The 18,226-nt window shown below is 48.1% G+C and overlaps 2 protein-coding genes across 2 annotated transcripts; one reads left to right on the forward strand and one right to left on the reverse strand.

Annotated features, from left to right (window-relative positions):
* LOC131286786 (glycerol kinase) lies at positions 1-2,352 on the forward strand. Its single transcript, XM_058315785.1, has 4 exons — positions 1-192; positions 294-980; positions 1,053-1,869; positions 1,938-2,352. The coding sequence occupies exons 1-4, from the start codon at positions 109-111 to the stop codon at positions 2,147-2,149; spliced, it is 1,800 nt and encodes a 599-aa protein (XP_058171768.1). The 5' UTR covers positions 1-108; the 3' UTR covers positions 2,150-2,352.
* A 1,054-nt stretch (positions 2,353-3,406) lies between these two features.
* Positions 3,407-17,023, reverse strand: LOC131284929 (major royal jelly protein 1-like). The gene is made up of 6 exons (XM_058313787.1): positions 17,016-17,023; positions 12,067-12,102; positions 10,086-10,109; positions 4,403-5,236; positions 4,117-4,311; positions 3,407-4,016 (listed from the first exon to the last, which is right to left on the reverse strand). The coding sequence occupies exons 1-6, from the start codon at positions 17,021-17,023 to the stop codon at positions 3,407-3,409; spliced, it is 1,707 nt and encodes a 568-aa protein (XP_058169770.1).
* Positions 17,024-18,226: the final 1,203 nt, after the last annotated feature.

Consider the following 18,226-nt stretch of genomic DNA (forward strand, 5'->3'; position numbering starts at 1 on the left):
CATACAAAAATGCTGACAAAATCAGCTGTGTGCACCAAAAGTGCACCAAAAACGGTGGATGAAATGATGTAGTGTTTATTTATGGCATTTTCCGAATACTGATTCAGCATGAGCGGAAGCAACGGCTCTAGAAGCAAGTTCGGATCCCTAATTGGTGTCCTGTACGTGGGTCACACGAGCTGCAAATGTTTGGTAAGTCCTTGATCCTTATCCTTCTTGGGTGTGCAATTGTGGTTGCACTTTTCAAGGATAACTGTCTTACATATCGATTTATCTTTCGCATGACGCACCAGATTTACGCAACCAGGAATGCCGAAGTCCTCACGTGCCACGAAAGCCCCCTGGAATCTCTTTCCCCGCAGTCCGGTTGGATCGAATTCGAACCGTTGGGAATATGGAAAACGGCTCGACTGTGCCTCGAAACGGCAGTACAGAACTTAATCATACTAGACATCAGTCCTCTGGACATCGTTGCCATCGGAGTTTGCAACCAGCGCGAAACGACGGTACTGTGGGACCGGATTACGGGCGAGCCGTTGTGCAATGCAATCGGCTGGTGCGACACAAGAACGACCGCCGTGGTGGGTGGCATCTTGCAGCGAGTACGAGGGAAAAAGAACTACCTGAAATCGGTATGCGGGTTACCCGTTAGCAATTGCTTTAGTGCGGTCAAAATTCGATGGATGATGGAAAACGTTGAGACGGTGCAGGAAGCAATCGATAATGGGCGGGCCGCATTTGGTACGCTAGATAGCTGGATAATTTGGATGCTAACCGGCGGTCCTGAGACGGGCATTCATGTGACGGACGTGACGAACGCATCGAGGACGATGCTGATGAGTCTGGAAACTTGCGAGTGGGACGAGCGATTGTGTCGCTTTTTTAGAATTCCTAGTAAGATTCTCCCGGAAATACGGAGCTGTTCCGAGGTGTACGGGTACATTAACGATGGACCTCTCAGTGGTATACCGATTGCAAGCGTAAGCCATCTATGATCCTTGGCTTATCTAGTAGTTAGATTCTATTTCATATAGTTGTTCTTTATTTTTTAGTGCCTTGGAGATCAACAAGCAGCGCTTCTCGGGCAAATGTGCCTGAACGCCGGACAGGCCAATTGCACAATTGACGATGGAACGTTTGTTCTATTCAACACCGCACAGGAAATCATCGATTCGGATCATGGACTTCTTTCGACCGTTGCGTACCAGCTGGGCGCACGTGGTGATGTATACTACGCATTGGAAGGAGCAATCGCACACGCTGGTTCATCGATAGCCTGGCTCAAACGTACCCTTGCCCTCAACCCGCCTGGAAGCGATCCTATGAACAACAGTGGAACCGGCCTCATTCCCGATGGCACGTCACCGCTGCTCGCTTCGTTTTGTTCCGCCAGCTCCCCCGTACCACAGTACAACGACGCGAAAACGTTCGTCGGTAGTAGTGCACGCGCTGGCGTCATCTTTGTACCTGCATTCAGTGGATACTACACGCCCTATTGGCGATATAAGGCGCGCGGGATGATGTTTGGGATAACGTTACAAACGACACCGCAGCAGATACTGTTTGCCGCGCATGAAGCGATTTGCCATCAAGTCCGCGAAGTGTTGGAATCGCTGGCCAACGATTGCCCGACCTGGCCGAAACTATCGAAGCTGATCGTCGGTGGGGATCTCTGCGAGCAGCCGTTTCTGGTGCAGATGCTATCGGATTTGAATGGACTGTTGCTCGAGCGACCGCAAACATCGACACCGGCCTGCTTGGGGGCGATGTTGGCCGCCGGGCTTGCTACCGAAATTCTGTCCATCGATCAGTTCCGCCAAAACTGTGTTCCGCCGACGGATGTCTTCAACACTGCGTACAACTCTAGTCGTAAGTTCTAACGCTGGATGTTTACCGTATTCAGGGGGAAGTAATCGAGTTTCGTTTGTGCCTTTCAGAAAGGGATATGAAATTTCGCCGCTGGAAAATGGCCGTCGACCGGTGTTTAAATTTCGACTCCGTTTCCGAGAGCGATCCGGTTAAGCTGATCTACGGCGGACGGGACCCGGACTCGCACGTGCGCTGTTCGATCCCGGGTTCGGTGTTCATCGTGTCGTCATTTGCGCTCGTCGTAGTAGCGCAGCTGCTGAAGCAGAACGGTTTCGGATAGTTACACCAGGACTGATATTCCAGTTACCCGCATTCAGGTAGTATTAGGCTTTAGCTTCGTTCCTGTCCTCGCCACGGAAGTGGGCGCCGCGAATGTGGGGCGCTAGTTGTTGTTGTTGTTGTTACAGAGCACAAACAAATCGGCGAAATTCGTAACGCTTACGGCAAAATATGACAAAGAAGAAATATGACAAATATGATCATCTGCTGAGGAAAACAAATGTTGCATAATACATCGACAGTGATACATCACAGTAGCAGCTTAGAAAGATTTACAGTCTGTTAAATATTTATTTGATCTCGTTGATCATTTCTCTACACAAACACACAGAAGCAAATTTACGCTTTCCTCGATTTTTATATTCACAAACTTCCTTTTTCGACCTACAAACTATTTCACTGTTTTTTACCTTGATCTTCGGTCCACATCCTTCTAGTGCGGCTGGAATATAAATTATATTTCCTACTTCTCTAGGGGATCGGTTTTTGAGCATTCCACGCAAACAAAATGATATCCTTGTACGAGTATCACCTTAACGTATTGAGTATTTGTTTGTAAACGGTCCGGTTTCTTATGCTGCTCCAATTCTCTTCGGTGTCTTCTTTCAATAATCTACTATATGGCTAACAATGAATAATCCTGGTGTATCAAGTAGATTTATACATTTTGGGGTACGGCTGACATATAAAAAAAAAAATGCATATACAAATTAATGGCATTATGGCAGATGATAATGGGGATGAAGGAAGTAAACCGCTGCTATTTAATACCCTAAATACGATGTGGAAAGACAAACGGGTACGATGCAGACTTCACAGGATGTTGTGTTAGCGAATTGTAAAAAAAGCGTGCTGTTGTAGGCTTGTGGTAGCGTTAAACTAGTGAGTATTTTTGTGTGAGATTTAACCGATCGCTCTTGTTCCTTTTTCGTTGAAATCGTGCCTCAATTGTGCAGCAAAAAAGCAAACAGAAGATCTCTCCTTCGGAGATATGCATAAATGTCGAATCATAAGGTTTTTTCTTTAACAAAAAAAGGTCCGCTTTCTAAGCAATGTAGACGTTGTGCTATGCGTGCTAGAAGCGATCTTTTCAAACGTGAATGTGATTGCGATAAGGTGTGTTGTGTCACGCGTAAGAAAATTAATGATACTAAATGGACAGAGGGGGAATGGTAGAGGTGTCGTATGTACAATGGTGGATCGATGACGCAGACCGCCAGTCGTCATACGCCTGTCCTCTAGAATGCAGTAAAGCATCCTACTTCAAGGTTGCGGTATGGTTCGTGCGCACACTTTTCGCATACCGCAGCCCGTTGAAGTCGTTGAAATGCTGGTTGATCTTGGGGATGAAAATTTCCCCGTTCAAACCAAACTGTGGCCGTGGCACGTGCGGCGGTGGGAACGTTTTCTCGCCACTGTTGAGCATGAAGAACGGATTGACGGGTTTGCTCTTGTCGATCACCGGAACCGGTTCGTAGCTGTACGGCTGGGGTTGTTTGGTGTAAAAGTTTTGCACGAACGATGCGTACGTTTTGGCGCCGTGCGACGACGGTATCGGTCGACTGTGGGGAAGCGGTTTATACACGCTGGAGCTGGGCGATTCGTAGAACGACCCGGAGGCGAGCGGTTGGTAGCTGTGACCGCCGGACGTGAAGCGATGGTGAGATGGTGCTTGTAGGCGTGCCGGAGCCGCAGGTTGAACCACACCGTCGATGCGAAGGATGCGCGTGTTAAACTCGCTAGCGTCGAGATTTTTCAAAAAGAATCGATGAAACTTGGAAGTCAGCACGTACAGCGCGGTACCGTCCCGATCGGGCGTGCGCAAATCAGCGGCAAACTGAATCTTTTCTTGGTCTTGGGCAAGAATGCTGCAAAGAAAAAAATCGGCAAAACGACAAACGACAGTAGAAAAGTTTGCCCCTTTTGCGACCCACTTGTTTGACCCAATCTCTCTATCCTCTCTATTACCTATGCTCGTTGGTACGTGGGTTCCAGGAAGCGACGGCCGTCTCCGACAGGGGCGAGTAGAAAATGGTTCCACCGCGGGGGGCAGCGGCCAGTCCGATACCTTGAGATGATTTACGGCCAACCAGTTTCACCGGGAGATCCTTTCCGAACGGTAGCGGACCGCCTCGCAGTGCGGACGTACTGACCGAGAACAGGCTGTACGGAGGTAGTAAATGGACAATTTAAGTTAATGCTTCATAACTCGTTTTAGAAAAACGTTTCGAACTCGATTATTGTCGACACGCACCGGTCAGTCGCCAACGGTTGGAAGTAGAGGATGGCAGCTTCCGGATCGAACGCCAACCCAACCACGCCGTCCATCAGGGTAAACCGGTGCTCGAGGATGCTCGATTCGGCAAAGTCTGGATCGGGGTACATGGCGGGATGGGACAGCCGCCAGGTGAGATCTTTCCCGCTGTCGTAAACAATGATTCCCGGCGCAACGGTGTCGGTGATGTAGACGAACACATCGTCGCAGTGGTTTTCCGGGCGCGACGTTGTCTCATCGACGATGATGTTCGTGTAGAGCGATTCGCCTCGGATCACCTCGGCGGGGAAATCGATCCGCCGTACGACCTGATCGGTGTTCAGATCGTACACCAGTATTTTCGGCGGGCAGGTCACCTCAAAGTCCTCCAGGGAGCGCGAGACACCGGCATCGAGCGCCCACAGCCGGTTGCACGAATCGATGCGTATCCGGTAGACCGACACGAGCCCAATGTCGGAGCAGTTGTACTCGTTCGTGCCGGCCCGATGGTGGCTCCAGGAGGGGAACGCCTGCAGCGTCGGTGAGTCACCGATGGTTCCGCGCGGTATGGACGACAGCGTCGATGGCACGCCGGAAAAGAGACGCGGTGTGGCGATGAAAATACGATCGTAGCCCACCTCCAGTCCGGTAGCGACGACATTTTCCGGATTGTAAAAGTCCTTGTTCGACGTCGGGTAGTCCCAGGGGAAGTTGTAGCTCAACAGGTTCCACTGTTTGACCGTTTCGAAGCCCGGTCCGTGCAGGGCAGCATCACCTGTCGCGACGCAGACTAGCGCCGCCAGGCACCAGATTGGCAACATCATCACGCCCTTGCTACCTTGGAATCGGGGAAAAGAACGGAGGGAGAACGCGCGCCGCAGAGTGCGCAAGAGAAAGGCACACCATTATTAACCCATCGTGTAAGTAGGTGCCGACCTTGGCGAGCATTTGAAATTGGAAGCGTCCCACAACGCGTAATGGGCCACCGAAACAAAGCACCGGCACCAAAAATGACGCATCCGAATTGAGTGCCAAATAATCGATTCGATCACCGCGTGGCCGATTTGGCTGACTCTTCGCGGGCAATTCGTGGCCCAGATGAAACGATGTGTGGCACTAATGTTGTGTCTCCGGCACGACCACCGGCTGCAAAACCCGGCGTCGACGCAACAACAGGCCTTTAAAAGTGTACCTTCCATCTGCACCGATCGTGCTTCGATCGGTTGATCGCGCGGGATCCGGTGCGTGCGGTGCCAGGGAATCAAATGCCACGGCACGCAGAATGCAAGTGGCGGCAGTCTTATGACATGTTTTGCAATTAGCATAGCCACCTTTTGATGCTCTCTCGTGCACTGTCCAGCATCGATCGACCCAGTGTGTTCACTCCGGCCGATTGTGCACGTGCGAAAAATGAAGCAAAACTATATCATAATGACGGTAGCGAGCGAGTGTGCGGACGCGAGCAGTTAGTTGATGTGAAAGCAATAATTTGCGGTCTTTTTTTCCTATTGAACATGATTATTATTCAGTTTACCCCATGTGCAACCCACTGGTGACGGTGACTAGTGGGTTGTCGAAACAAAACGCATTAGACTATCTATTGAAGCACGCTAATTTCAAGGACCTCCGTTGTCTGCCGCTGACCAGCTGAACTTTGCTTTAACAAATGTCGCAACCGGAACAATTCAGGTTTCATGTTCTGAGTGCAAAGGCAGCGGATTTTTAGAATGTAGACATTAAGAAGCAGGCCCGACAGCTCGTTCCTAACATTCACTTTTTTTTTACATATGTGACTTGTTTTTACTTTTTTGTGTTTTTTGTGTGCTTTATATACCACCTATAATTTTGCCCAAATATTTTAAAACGTCTTTAATTATGAAACCTCTTGAACTAAGTATCACGATGTTCTTCGTGACTTTATGTGTTACACATTACTTTAACAAAACCACGTGTTACAATTTATGAGTATAATTTTTAGAAACGAGTTATCTGAGTCTATTTCTTGTCGTTGAAATTGATCGCGGAATGAATGTTGCTCTCAATTTTACTATTATCATGTGAAACTATTTTTCTTGATTTTAATCCCTGCCGCAGGAAGGATTTTTTGTAGCTAGTCACTCCTTTTGACTATTTTACTTCGTCTATTGTATCACTACTTTACTCTTGTTCGAGATATTTTTGTTTTTCATTAGTACTCATTAAATTTTCATTAGCGAAACACGTGGTCGCTCGGCGGTCTGTTTGACAATTTTTATTTGATTCACTTTCACTTTTGTATTCCTTTTAAATACCTCCTTGGTACAAGTTATATCACCGTATGCGTGGTACGTTTTGTGGTATTTTTACACGATGTATGTTTCATTCTCGTAACGCACGTGCAATTGTAGGATTTGTTTTTTTCTTGCCGAACATGTCCTCACCGCAGCAACAACCAGAAGCCAAATTAATTGCCATCCCAGGCATCAACCACCATTGCTTAATGGCCCAAGCGTACATTCGCGCACCAGGATGTCACAAAAAAATAAGACAGTACACATTGGCGACATCGATGACAATGTTCCGCCCCGCCTCAACACACTCACCCAGTAAAACGTGTCACGAGCTCACCGTGCGGAACACGTAATGGATTTTTATTTCAACTGCTTGTTTAGCTATTTTCGCCCGACAGATGCTTAGTATCGTAGTAGCTCCTCAACGGGCCGCACAATTCCACTACTATCGCGCACGTTTCGCGTCGAAATGGAGCACTGAGGGTAAACGCGTCCCGACCGGTCGCCAGTCCGAATGGAACTGAATTGTCTGCGCGCTGTGTTGTCGCGAGTCGTGGCGTCGACTCAAGCCGAAGCTGGCAAGGCACACGCCGGCCACGTTCCGTCGTTGTGATCTGCTTCGAGATCGAGTGTCCTCCCTACTCCAAAATGCCACACGATCGCTGAAGCCACCGCATTCGGCCCCGACTGTTCGCCAACAGGGGCAATGAATGCACTCAGGGGTCGATTCATCTGCAGGGGGGCCTTTGCGAAATGGCACAACTTTAGGCGATTTCTGATTCACATTTTTTGTTGAATGGGTGGTTAGGACAAATTTATCAAGTTCTGATCCATATACAACGACATCAATGCGTAAACATATTTAAGCCTCTATCAGACAGATCCGATTTCGCAACATGCCCGCCGGCGGTTACCTTCCCAATTTTAAATGCCATTCAAAAACTGTCTACATCGTAATAAATTCGAGACAAAAAAGGGAAATACAAGCGCGTTGTGTACCCTGTTTGCCAATCACATTCTCCCGGATTCCAAAAGGTTGCATCCGCGTGTGATCGTGACAGTGATCTTCTACTCCATCGGCGGTGCATCGAGGGCCCGCGGTCACGATTCGCGCCTACCATATACCGGATTGCTAGCTAGTGGTCACATAATTTAAATCGATACCGCACATACCTTCGTGTCGCGCTGAAGATGGCGAATCCCTCCGACCGATAGATCTCCGACGTACATGGGACAGCGAAGGGAAATGGCACCCTATACGATGGTTAAAAGAAAATCCCTTCGACTTTCATCTAATTCGGAAGTAATCCCCCCGGCGGGTCGGTGTTTAACCGTTGTTTGTTTGTTTGTTTGTTTTTAGGGGCGAAAGGAGGAATCACCGCGAACATTCCTGGACCCCGCCGTGCGACGTACCAGCAGATTGGAAAGTGAGTAGGCACAACATCAAATCAAACGAAAGCGAAAGGAAGATTGTCCTCGGGAGATTGGGGATTTCACCCGAAGTTCGTATGGTGTTGGCAGAAGTGCTGGACACGCGACACATCGTGAGAAACATGTTGTGCGTGAGGTAAAGTTTGGGGTTCGTCGTCTGCTATGGGATCGTTCCAACATCGGTAGGACGAGGTTAAGTGGTTCAAGAATGAATATGGCGTATCGATCACACTTGATTCGCACTTGAGCAGGGCTCGGTAGATGGAAGGCGGCGACGGTGTATCCGTGATCGATCTTAGGACTGTCATTGACAATGGCCAAGGGCACGCGGGCCCCGTAGACACAGTAATCCTAGCACGTGGCGTGTGGCTTCGTGGTGATGACTTTGAACTTTGCTCCAAGCGTGTCATTATAACTCTGGGCGTTTTTCGGGGCGAGAGATCACCATTCCTGCTACGGTCGGTCGGTTGCGACCGGATCTTATCTGCCCTTTAGCGGTTACTAATCGGTCGCAGAAGGACTCCCCCACCGGCAGAAGGTGAAACTGCGTGCGAAAAATCGTTCTTTGGCTACGAGCGTCGAATTGGAATGTGCTTATTGACGCACTCAACCTAGAACGGAAATTGGAGGGCTAAAATACACGAGCCTACAGCGCACCGATGACCTTGGTACCATTCTCCGCCGTGTCTAAGCGATATTGTTAGGCGATCCTGAAGACTGCCAGCGCACCTCATTTGGAAGGGATATGTTTTCGCTCAACGTGGAGAAGAAAAAAACAGAGCACTCCGAGACCGGGTGAGATCTGTTTTTCGTTCACTAATTGGTACTTTTTGCGATCGCCATCGTTCGATCACTTCTTGGGTAGTCAAGCAAAGTCGATCAAACGAGTGGCCGATAATTGACATTTGCAGTACAGCCCTGTCGTTGATCTATGACTAGCCTCCAACTCTGTGCCAACGAGGGTATGTGTGTGTCTTTTGTGCACCGCCGTTGTGAATGGCCGTTTGTGTTGTGCTAAACCCCAATGGCAAGCATTAGCCAATTAGATAAAATCTATTCTCACCACTTATTTATTTAAAACAGTTTGCACCAGCAGAAGGAAGCTGGTCCGAGCGAGAAAACCACCGATGTTTGATGCCCCGATAGTGTCTGTTCCGATGATTGCGATACATTGAGCGATAAGTAGTTTTCGGTGTGAGGATTGATTTTACGACCCGTATTAAAATTCATCATTCCGGAGTTTACGCAACGGTTTCGTTCCTTTCGCGTGCCGTGATGAAGTGTTAAGCTACGAATCAAAGGTACGTTTTTGAAAGGCGGCACGTGTCGATCGTGTTTTTTTTGTTTTCTTCATCTATGTCCAAATCTCTCACTTTACCGCCGATGAGCGACGACGATCAGTGCAGTGGTTAAACGGAAAATGGGTAGGTAAACTAAAAGTGTTGGCGGGGCAATAAATTGTCGCCTGAATTGAACCGCCCAGTCCGGGTGGATTGGGTGGCCTGTCGATGCACTGGCCTTTCACCGCACTGGCGTAGCAACCTGGGAGTATACGATATCGGTTGCTCCGATAGCTGGTCGCTCCGGTGGTATCGATTACGTCCGCCCGCCGGGACGGGATCTTGCCGGTTACAGCGGCGCCTCGACGTTGCAGGCCTTCGTACACTCCTTGAAGCCGTTGCGCCGAAGCGGCGGTAATTGAATAATAGGCTGGAAGTTGAATTCCTTCTGCAGTCGCCCGAAGAAGGCGACCGTGAGTTGTGGGGCCTCCGGTCGGTGGGCCGGCTATACGGTCGATTACTGCGCGCGTTCGTTCGGCTAAAAACCGACCAGAATACTTCTATCGGAACCAGCACAATTTAAATCGCGGGAGGGTCCATTGGTGGAAGCCTGACATTTAAAAAGTAAGAATAGTTTATAAGACAACCCCACTCCTAAGCTCCGGCGCTCGTGCTGTTCATTCTATGTGGTCGGGTTGTAACGGCCGATGCAAAACATGCAACGATCTGCACCAGCTGTCTTGAGCTGAGCTCGGATCCACGACGCCACTTGTAGAAGAGAACACGCAAACCCAGCCGGTTACCACGCTACGATTGGTAGACGACTTCGGAACTGAGTGACCTATATAGTCAACCCCCCGATGGCGAAGGGTATCGTGCGCGATCGAGTACGCTGTTTGCGCACAGTTGGTCCACCGGCAGAGCTCTGGAATGTCATTTTGGAACGATTACATCGGAGCAAACCCCGCCGGTCCTGGTAGGAGTTGCGCCTCCTGCACTCCTGAACCAGCCGTCATGAAGCACCTGAAGTTGGTAGGCTTGGCTTTGTCCACCTAAGACCGGTGCCGATGCCTTTCACTTGCACGCCCGGAGTTGGCTTTAAGAACATGCTCCAACTTCCGTACCGGTTAGCCCATTATGACACCAGCGGTGACCCCGCTCCTCTAGGAGGCCGTGCGACTAATTACGTCCCTTGAGTAGTTTTCGCTAGTAGCGTTTATTGTGCCTTACCTCTCCTTCCGTCGATGGAGACAATGCAAAGACATTGAAGTTTATAATTGACCAAATGGAGGCAGTGCGAAAACACCCTGGGGTAAGACGTCTTGTTGGGCTTGGAATTCGCCCCAGTGGTGGAGTACAGTTTAATTTTTATTTTTTGGTTATGGCCATGGTTCGCAAGGTCGCAGGCTCTTGTTGTAATGTTTGTTTCCGTCCCACCGTGTGCGACTTGGAGTATAATTTATAAATGCACTTTTAAATCACTTGCCAAAATTGCCATGGTTGGAACTGGAGTTATCTTGTGTTTTTCTATTTTTAGCATCACGGGGGGGGGGTTATAAATAGCCTGCTGCGTCATTAAGACTGCACCAAGTAAATTGTCTTGATAGCCATGAAGCCTACCGGCAACGTTATGTAAGCTGAAACGATAAAGCAGTTCCGAAGCCGAGCTCGAACACAGCATGTTTTGGCTAATTGAAAAATATCAAAATACACTCAATGGTGGGCATTCGCTGCTGTGTCTTATCAAAAGGGCCTTATGGTTAAGTAGAAAGAAAGAGAAAGTTAACCAGCCCTGCACCTGTGATCTCCCCCGTGGGAATCCGAATTTGCATTTGTTTTCATTCCATTGGCTGGAATCGAATCGATCAGATGCACAGCAGGACTAATGCATTTCCCGTTCAGTAGCTTCCCTTCCCGGGTGGAGCATATCAGGAGTAATTTATAGACATAATTTGTCGTCATGGTGCGAGATTTCGGTTTGTGAGGTGACAGCATCAGCGGAATGGAACACGGAACGCAAATGGAACTAAGTCTAAGGTATTATCTAATATGCATAACTTCAACTTCCATCCTGACGTCGGGTCAGTTCCATTTGCCTGGATTGCATACCTGCATTGATGTGTCAGGTTCGGCGTGAGGGAATTTCGTGTGATGAATACCGACGTTGGGTTTCCACTGTGAATGCCAATATGGTAGCCAACCACGCAGAGCAGGAAGCTCGGTGCGTACTTGCGCCGCTTGTACCATCGTCGATCTTCTCTATCTTTGCGGGGCCGTATCTCGGTCAGACATTTCACCCGTCCGTATAGGCATTCGGTTGGCGTTTTAATGGAGCCCACCGATACCGATTCAGATGCTCCACGCCTTGTTGCCCAATGTACAGCCGACGGAATGACATGGACAGAGAGAGAAAGACGCACCACAAACGGTGCTAGTAATTCAGTTTACTTTCGCTTTCCGCCCGCTACTGACCTTGCCTCCTGCAGTCCACAACTCGGATAACCCGAAACTGTGCGGTTAAACTATGGAACGGTCATCCTCCACGTTACCCTTGTTGCGAGTAATGCCGGCAGTAACCACCACTTAGTTTCGAAGGTGGTTGAGATGAATGGCAATTGGAGGAAGCTGGACAAACGGAGGTACTTTCAGGTTGCAATTTTTCTGACACCGTAAGCGGTACGACTTCTCGACTTCTTTGGGCAGGTTCTCCCTGGACTCCCTGCCAAAGGTTGTACGGGGGACGCAGGAAACTCGATCGCCTTGGTTGCGCAACCCCGACGTTGTTTGGTGTTATATTTTCAGTTGTGTTTTTGCTCCGCATAGTATTTTTCTTTTCTCAGACAAAACCTGCTTTCGTACGGATGGTGTCGCGTAAGAGCCGATCAGCCTGGAACCCCTGGACCAGGAACACACACGTCTCAATGGTGCTGTGCCAGAAGGTCTTGTTGCCGGTCTCGGTGCAAATCCTGCCCCGGTAGTAAAGGACTGAGTTTTCATCGAAACAACCCGGCCTGATCGGGGCCGACTGATCGATCGACAATATTTGTGGTGTGTGAATTTTGCATGACAATCGGCGTGATCGAACCGTAGACACGCGAAATTAGTGCCGCAAAAACGGGGTCTCAATACCGTCGGCCCCCAGGCCCCGGTGGGGTCTCGGTGGGGTTTTCTTTCCCACAAACGCACGGTGGCACCCTGGGAGGATCGTTTACGACGCTCCATGCGGGCGGTTCGCTTACGCTTACCGGATGATCGGTGTCCGGGCGTTTATTTTATTGTTTTGCCATACGTTGTTCACAGCCGCTCACACACGCACACACACCGGGGGATGGGCGATGCCGTTGTTATTGCCACTGTTACCGCATCATTACCTGGGTTGCCGTCTTGGAATTCCTTGGTGCGCATCGATGGCCTAATTTTTGGGGAAAAAAAAACTCCACCGAGTGCAGAAAAGCAGATCTGAAAAATCATCTCTCGTGTCGTGAAAAAAAATAAAAGAAACGCCAATGTTCATAGGAGTGTGGTCCGCTTGTCTTTAGACGGTAAAGACCCTGTTGAACGGCCGTGCGTAATAGCTGTGTTTATCTTGCCAATAATCGGATCGATTATTGCAAACACACCCGGTGGGTACGTGAGAAAGCATGAAGCCTTTCGATAGGTGCACACACACACTAAAAATCAGTGAGCAAACCAAACGATGATTAGACCGTAGTTACAGTCCATTAATGTGGCTTTGAAATTGAACTGAAAACCCATCTAGGCAAAATGTTGCTTCCATTGTGACCGTTTGACAGCAATAAAATTCAAGGATACGGTTTTAATGCTCTCCTTATCCACGGCTCCGGATTGTGCTGCTGTGATAGAGAAATCGTGGAGCCTGTAATGGATACCTCTTCTCCTGTGAACGGGTCCGCGTAATCGACTATTTATTTTCATAGCCCAAGTCCAATTGCTGTGGTCGGGTGTCCCTTTTATTGCCATTGATTATAAGTCCGCCGTGACACTCCTAAGTCGACGGTCGAGTTCAATTGCTTCGGTATTGGCCCATAGTCATTGCAATAACCAGAAAAAGTAAGCCGTAGGTCGCAGAAACTAGTTCAGATTGGTAGTTGGTAGTTGTTTTTTTTTTTATATTTGATTTAACCTTCTCGATGTGCATAGGGCATTCTAGACATACGGGGATGGCACTGCTGCACGCTGACGTTGCACTTTTAATCACATTCACATTCCGTCCGACCGCATCCACGCCGGGTCAATGTGGCCAAGCATGGCGAAGGTGCGATCTTGCGCAGCCAAAGCCACAGTCCGTCGTGTGTTGTTAGCTGCGTTAATGATCTTTAAAAACCTTGCGCCACCAGAGCCACCGCCTGAGCCACCGTTCGGTAATTAATTGCTCACGATCGCGAGGCCTCACGCCCGCTGTCGGGGGAGGAGGGATTGTTGTGATGGCGATTCGATCAAACCTGCCTCCCCGATGTGGGTGAGTTTAGCGGTTCTTCTCGAGCATAAACCACCAAATCGATGGGTCAAGTCCACCCACTGAAGGTTATCGTGATACTTTTTTATTTTCATTTTTGGGTTCATTTTCATCTTTCAACAGTAATATGTAAAGGTTCAAGGGTATGATAGAAAAAACGCTCGAGCTCGCCTGCTCACGCAGCATCCGGCTGCATTTTGCACAACACTCGATACAGTTTGTTTCGATTGACAAATTCGTTGTTTTGAACGTACGCAGGGCTTACCACAACCGCCACGGCTACAACGATTAGGTTGTCGAAATCCGACCGCCAATGACGTGAGGAAGCACCGAGAGCGCCCGAGACCGATCGCCATTGTTTGCCCGTTGTTTGCTGCATCTCGAGGTCCGCCCAAATTGTGCACTGTGCAGGGAAAATGTGGTTCAACTTCTTGGGCAACCGCTTGTGATCACCCTCGGGTGCACGATTGGAAACAAACGAACGGCTGCGTGGCTGCCAATGACATAATGGTGTGCAGACGAAGGCGCCTGCAGCCGGTTGGGAGCTCAAACCTACCCCGGTCGCCTTCTCGGAGCAAGTTGTTAGAATTAAATTGCATCACAAAATTCGTTCAAGAACGAGCGAACCTTAGCGCGGCGTCGAAAAGGTTATGAAGCGCTCAACGAAAAACAAGTCCGCCAATAAGTGTTCCATCATTAGAGAAGAAATGGTTTCTTTCAGGAATTCGCAAACAGCTACAGTTTGTCGATAAGCTTCTCATCATCGGCTCGAAGTCTTCAGAAGGAAACCGAAGCAAACACTACGTTGATGGCTTTGTGCCTCCCCATCTTGGGGGGAGGAACATACAAGACCGATGACTACTTGGTAGGCCCGCGTCTTGGCGCCTGCGAAACGGCAAACGACTAAATTACACGGTTTGCCGGCGTGAGGCGTGAGAAAAGCCATTCATATGTCGTCATAACGAAGAGGTGCGTTTGAAAGGGTGGGCGGAAGGTTCGCCCAACGATGATCGTTGTTTGGTTTCTGCGGTATTTAGACAATATTACGCGGTGTGGTTAAACACGAGATGCTATGCGCAAAAAAAAACAGTCTGGGGCGGTAGAAAATGAAAGTTTGGAAGCAAGTTGTCACTCAATAAAAATTACTAGTTTATTTATTATTTCGAGGAAACCTTTAGCTTGCGCATAACAAAGTGAAAATCAGCTTATTGAGGACGTTTCGCAATAGAGAGTTCACTGCCGATAGCGTAATGCTATCAATTCAATCCACTGCAGGTAGTCAATTAGGAAATATTGTACTGTAATAATGATGCACTACCATCCATCTTCCTCAACGGACTGAGGCTGATTATGGCCCCATGGTAAATGTCCCAGCGACAAATGATCGTCTGGTATTTCAATCCGCAAACTCCGACCCGGACAGGAAAGACACTTTACAATGTTTCTCGCGTTTTGAACACGGATCGGGCAATAACGGAACAATGGCAGCGAACAAACTGACCCAATTAAACCCCGTGTGGAGGCACGAGCGACGGCGAGAATCGTTGCCATAACATTTATCGATTTATGGAACGCTGCTCGAAACGCCGGGAAAGATGGAGTGATCGCGATATCGTGAAACGATGCTGGCCATTACGATTGTGGTAAACGTGATGTCGTTTGCGGCCTGCAAAATTCCCAATGGTCAACGGAGCGTGAAGAGGATCATACTTTCGGGTCGGGTCGCGTCGTTGGATCGTGATCGTTCACCTGCAGCATTGATAGATCATAGGGTAGGATCGGACCTGCATGTCGGTTGATTTCTTTTCACCGATGTGTTTCGCACACAATGCGTGTTTCTTGACCACAAACCAATGGTGGACATTGTTGTGCCATTACTTCCTGAAGTCGACCGGCACGTACGCCGTGTCACTGGACATGCAATTATCTTGGGATAGAGAAATGCATCTTGCGATTGTTGAAGATGTTTAAAATGCAGAATATACAGCTGCGTAGATTAAAGCTTTCAGTTATTTGTATTAAATTCGCTTACATGTATGTATCTTTCAGTATATTGAAGGGTTAAAAGTAGTGCTGTGCTTATTTCACCTAAGGTTCATTCAGGTGGATTTATGAATCTCTAGCGATTCGAATCTTCCAAGCTTAATGAATCTTTAATGAAAATGGATTTCATCGATTCTTTCATTGGCGTCGATCATGCGACCAAAAAATCGATCTTTGGCATTCATGTATCTCTCGTCAAAAGATTTGTGAATCTCTGAAATGCTAAGAATCATTCAGATTCATGAATCTGAGTATGAATTACACAACTCTAGTAAAAAGAAATATTGTTTAAATAGAGATTGTTTATATACACTCTGTTTTCGCTATTTTTTTAAAAGCTAAAGGTAGTGATTGTAGAATTCAGTTAGATTGATTTTGACTCTAATTAAATCGAATGCAATTTCAATTTTTCGTTTTCTTTTAAAATTTTGCGAAAACGGAAAACAAGTTTTAAACATTTGCAACAGTTTTGGATGTTTTGGTTAACGTTGTCATGTTCGAAAGGAAACAGTCTGCGTTCGCTAAGTTACCGATAGATGGCGCTGTCTTACATCAAATTCGAAACGATCGTTTGGTGTGCATTTCAAAATAATCGACAGTTCGCTTTTCATTTTCCTGCACTTCTTCAGCTGATTTCTTCCACTACAACGGGATGTGATCATCAATTGTGGATCTGGTTACAGCAATATGGAACGATTCAAGAAATGGCAACGACACCAAGGTTGCATCAAGGTATAATCTTCCCGCGCGCTTCGGATGAGATCGCGGTGAAATAATAGATCATTGAAACAATATGTAATCGTAGCTTGTAAATTAGACACAATGATTTCACAAAGAACGTTCGTGCCGACGCTGTGTTCTGGGATTCCTATTGACAACTGGCGGCACATGATTAGCGGTCCGATTGATTTCGTTCGATCGTATGATGGAGGGAGCAGTCTAACGATTCGTTCCTCGCTTGTTATTGGAACGTTACATCTTGTTTCCTGCGCCCTCGTTGAGGAAGCAAACGGCCGTTTTCTTCCCCGCTGCGTCATCGTCGCCGGCGGTGGCTAAAGAAGAGTAAAAACGGTTCCCTTGGATCGCGCATTCCAACCGGGCGCATAATTTACCGTAGCATCGTGAGAAGCTGCATCGAATGGCTTGAAATCGATAAACACTGGCCCCTCAACAGTGTGTCGAGCTTGGGTTGTGTTGTGGAAAGGAGTAAAAAGTGCGGCGGTTAGTTTTCCCCTTTCGCCGAAAAAGTAAACACAGGGTCAATCAAATGCCGATCGATGACAGCGACAAAAAAAGGGAGCTAGTTGTTGTCGGATAAAAAGAAACTGTTTTAGCGTCGCGATTCGAGGTAAGTTTCAGATGTTTTAGCTCATTTAGTGCTCGATTGATTGTAATGGTTTCCTACAGGCTCGATTTGGCAGGTTCGTTTTTCCAGATAGGAAGAGGAAGCGCACAGAAGAAGCGCCGGTCGAATTAGGCCCGCTCGGACGTGGCTGATTTTGCGGTTATTGGCAGCAAATTAGAAGCAGGTCAGTGAATTACCGAAATTTTGCTCCACAGCTCCTCGGAGCCAGAAGCACCGGTTGGGCTAGCACAGAACGGTGCCACGACTGTCTTCTTGCGTCGGGAAAACTCTCCGCAGGAAGCGAGCCTCTGTTGGCACGAAACAAAAGGAAAAGGAAAATTCGTTAATTACTTCGTGCGCGCGAACGTGCACGGGGAACTGCTCGCAGCGGCCATCGAAAGTATGTTAATTTGGCCGGCGGCCTGGCCCGGATGGCCTTCGGATCGGTGGTGGTTGGCAGTTTAATAGTTAAAAGTTTCGACTACTAAACCGCACCGCGCGTTCGAGCTGCGCCGGGAAGGCGCGCCCGGAGATGAGTGCCGGTAAACGTGCGAGCGAAGAGATTATTCCCCGCATCGGTCGGGGACCGTTTAGAAACGGGAGTGTTATCGGGAAAACGGAATTGGAACACACTGGTTTGATAGTGCAGACCTAGATTCCTTCCGGCCGGCTGCAGCAATTTGGGATTATTTTGGGGAAATATGTCAGAGTTTAAGAATGATGGCCAGTTTTGTTTTGTGAACATCGTATCGAAGAATTTATATTTTAGGACACCGTGGGACAGGAATAGAAATTCTAATTCGTACCTTATGGCAGCAGAATTAAGCTAATTCTTCATCTAAAATATGCTTAGCAAACATTTTAATTCAATAACATTGGAAGGCTCATCATTATTGAAATGCTTTCCTATTAGGGTACAATCTATTCCATAGACGTAGATTAGGGTACAATAAATTCTATAGACTTCAATAGACGTAG

This window comes from Anopheles ziemanni, chromosome 3 (assembly GCF_943734765.1).
Source record: "Anopheles ziemanni chromosome 3, idAnoZiCoDA_A2_x.2, whole genome shotgun sequence".
In the NCBI taxonomy this organism is placed as follows: Eukaryota; Metazoa; Arthropoda; class Insecta; order Diptera; family Culicidae; genus Anopheles; species Anopheles ziemanni.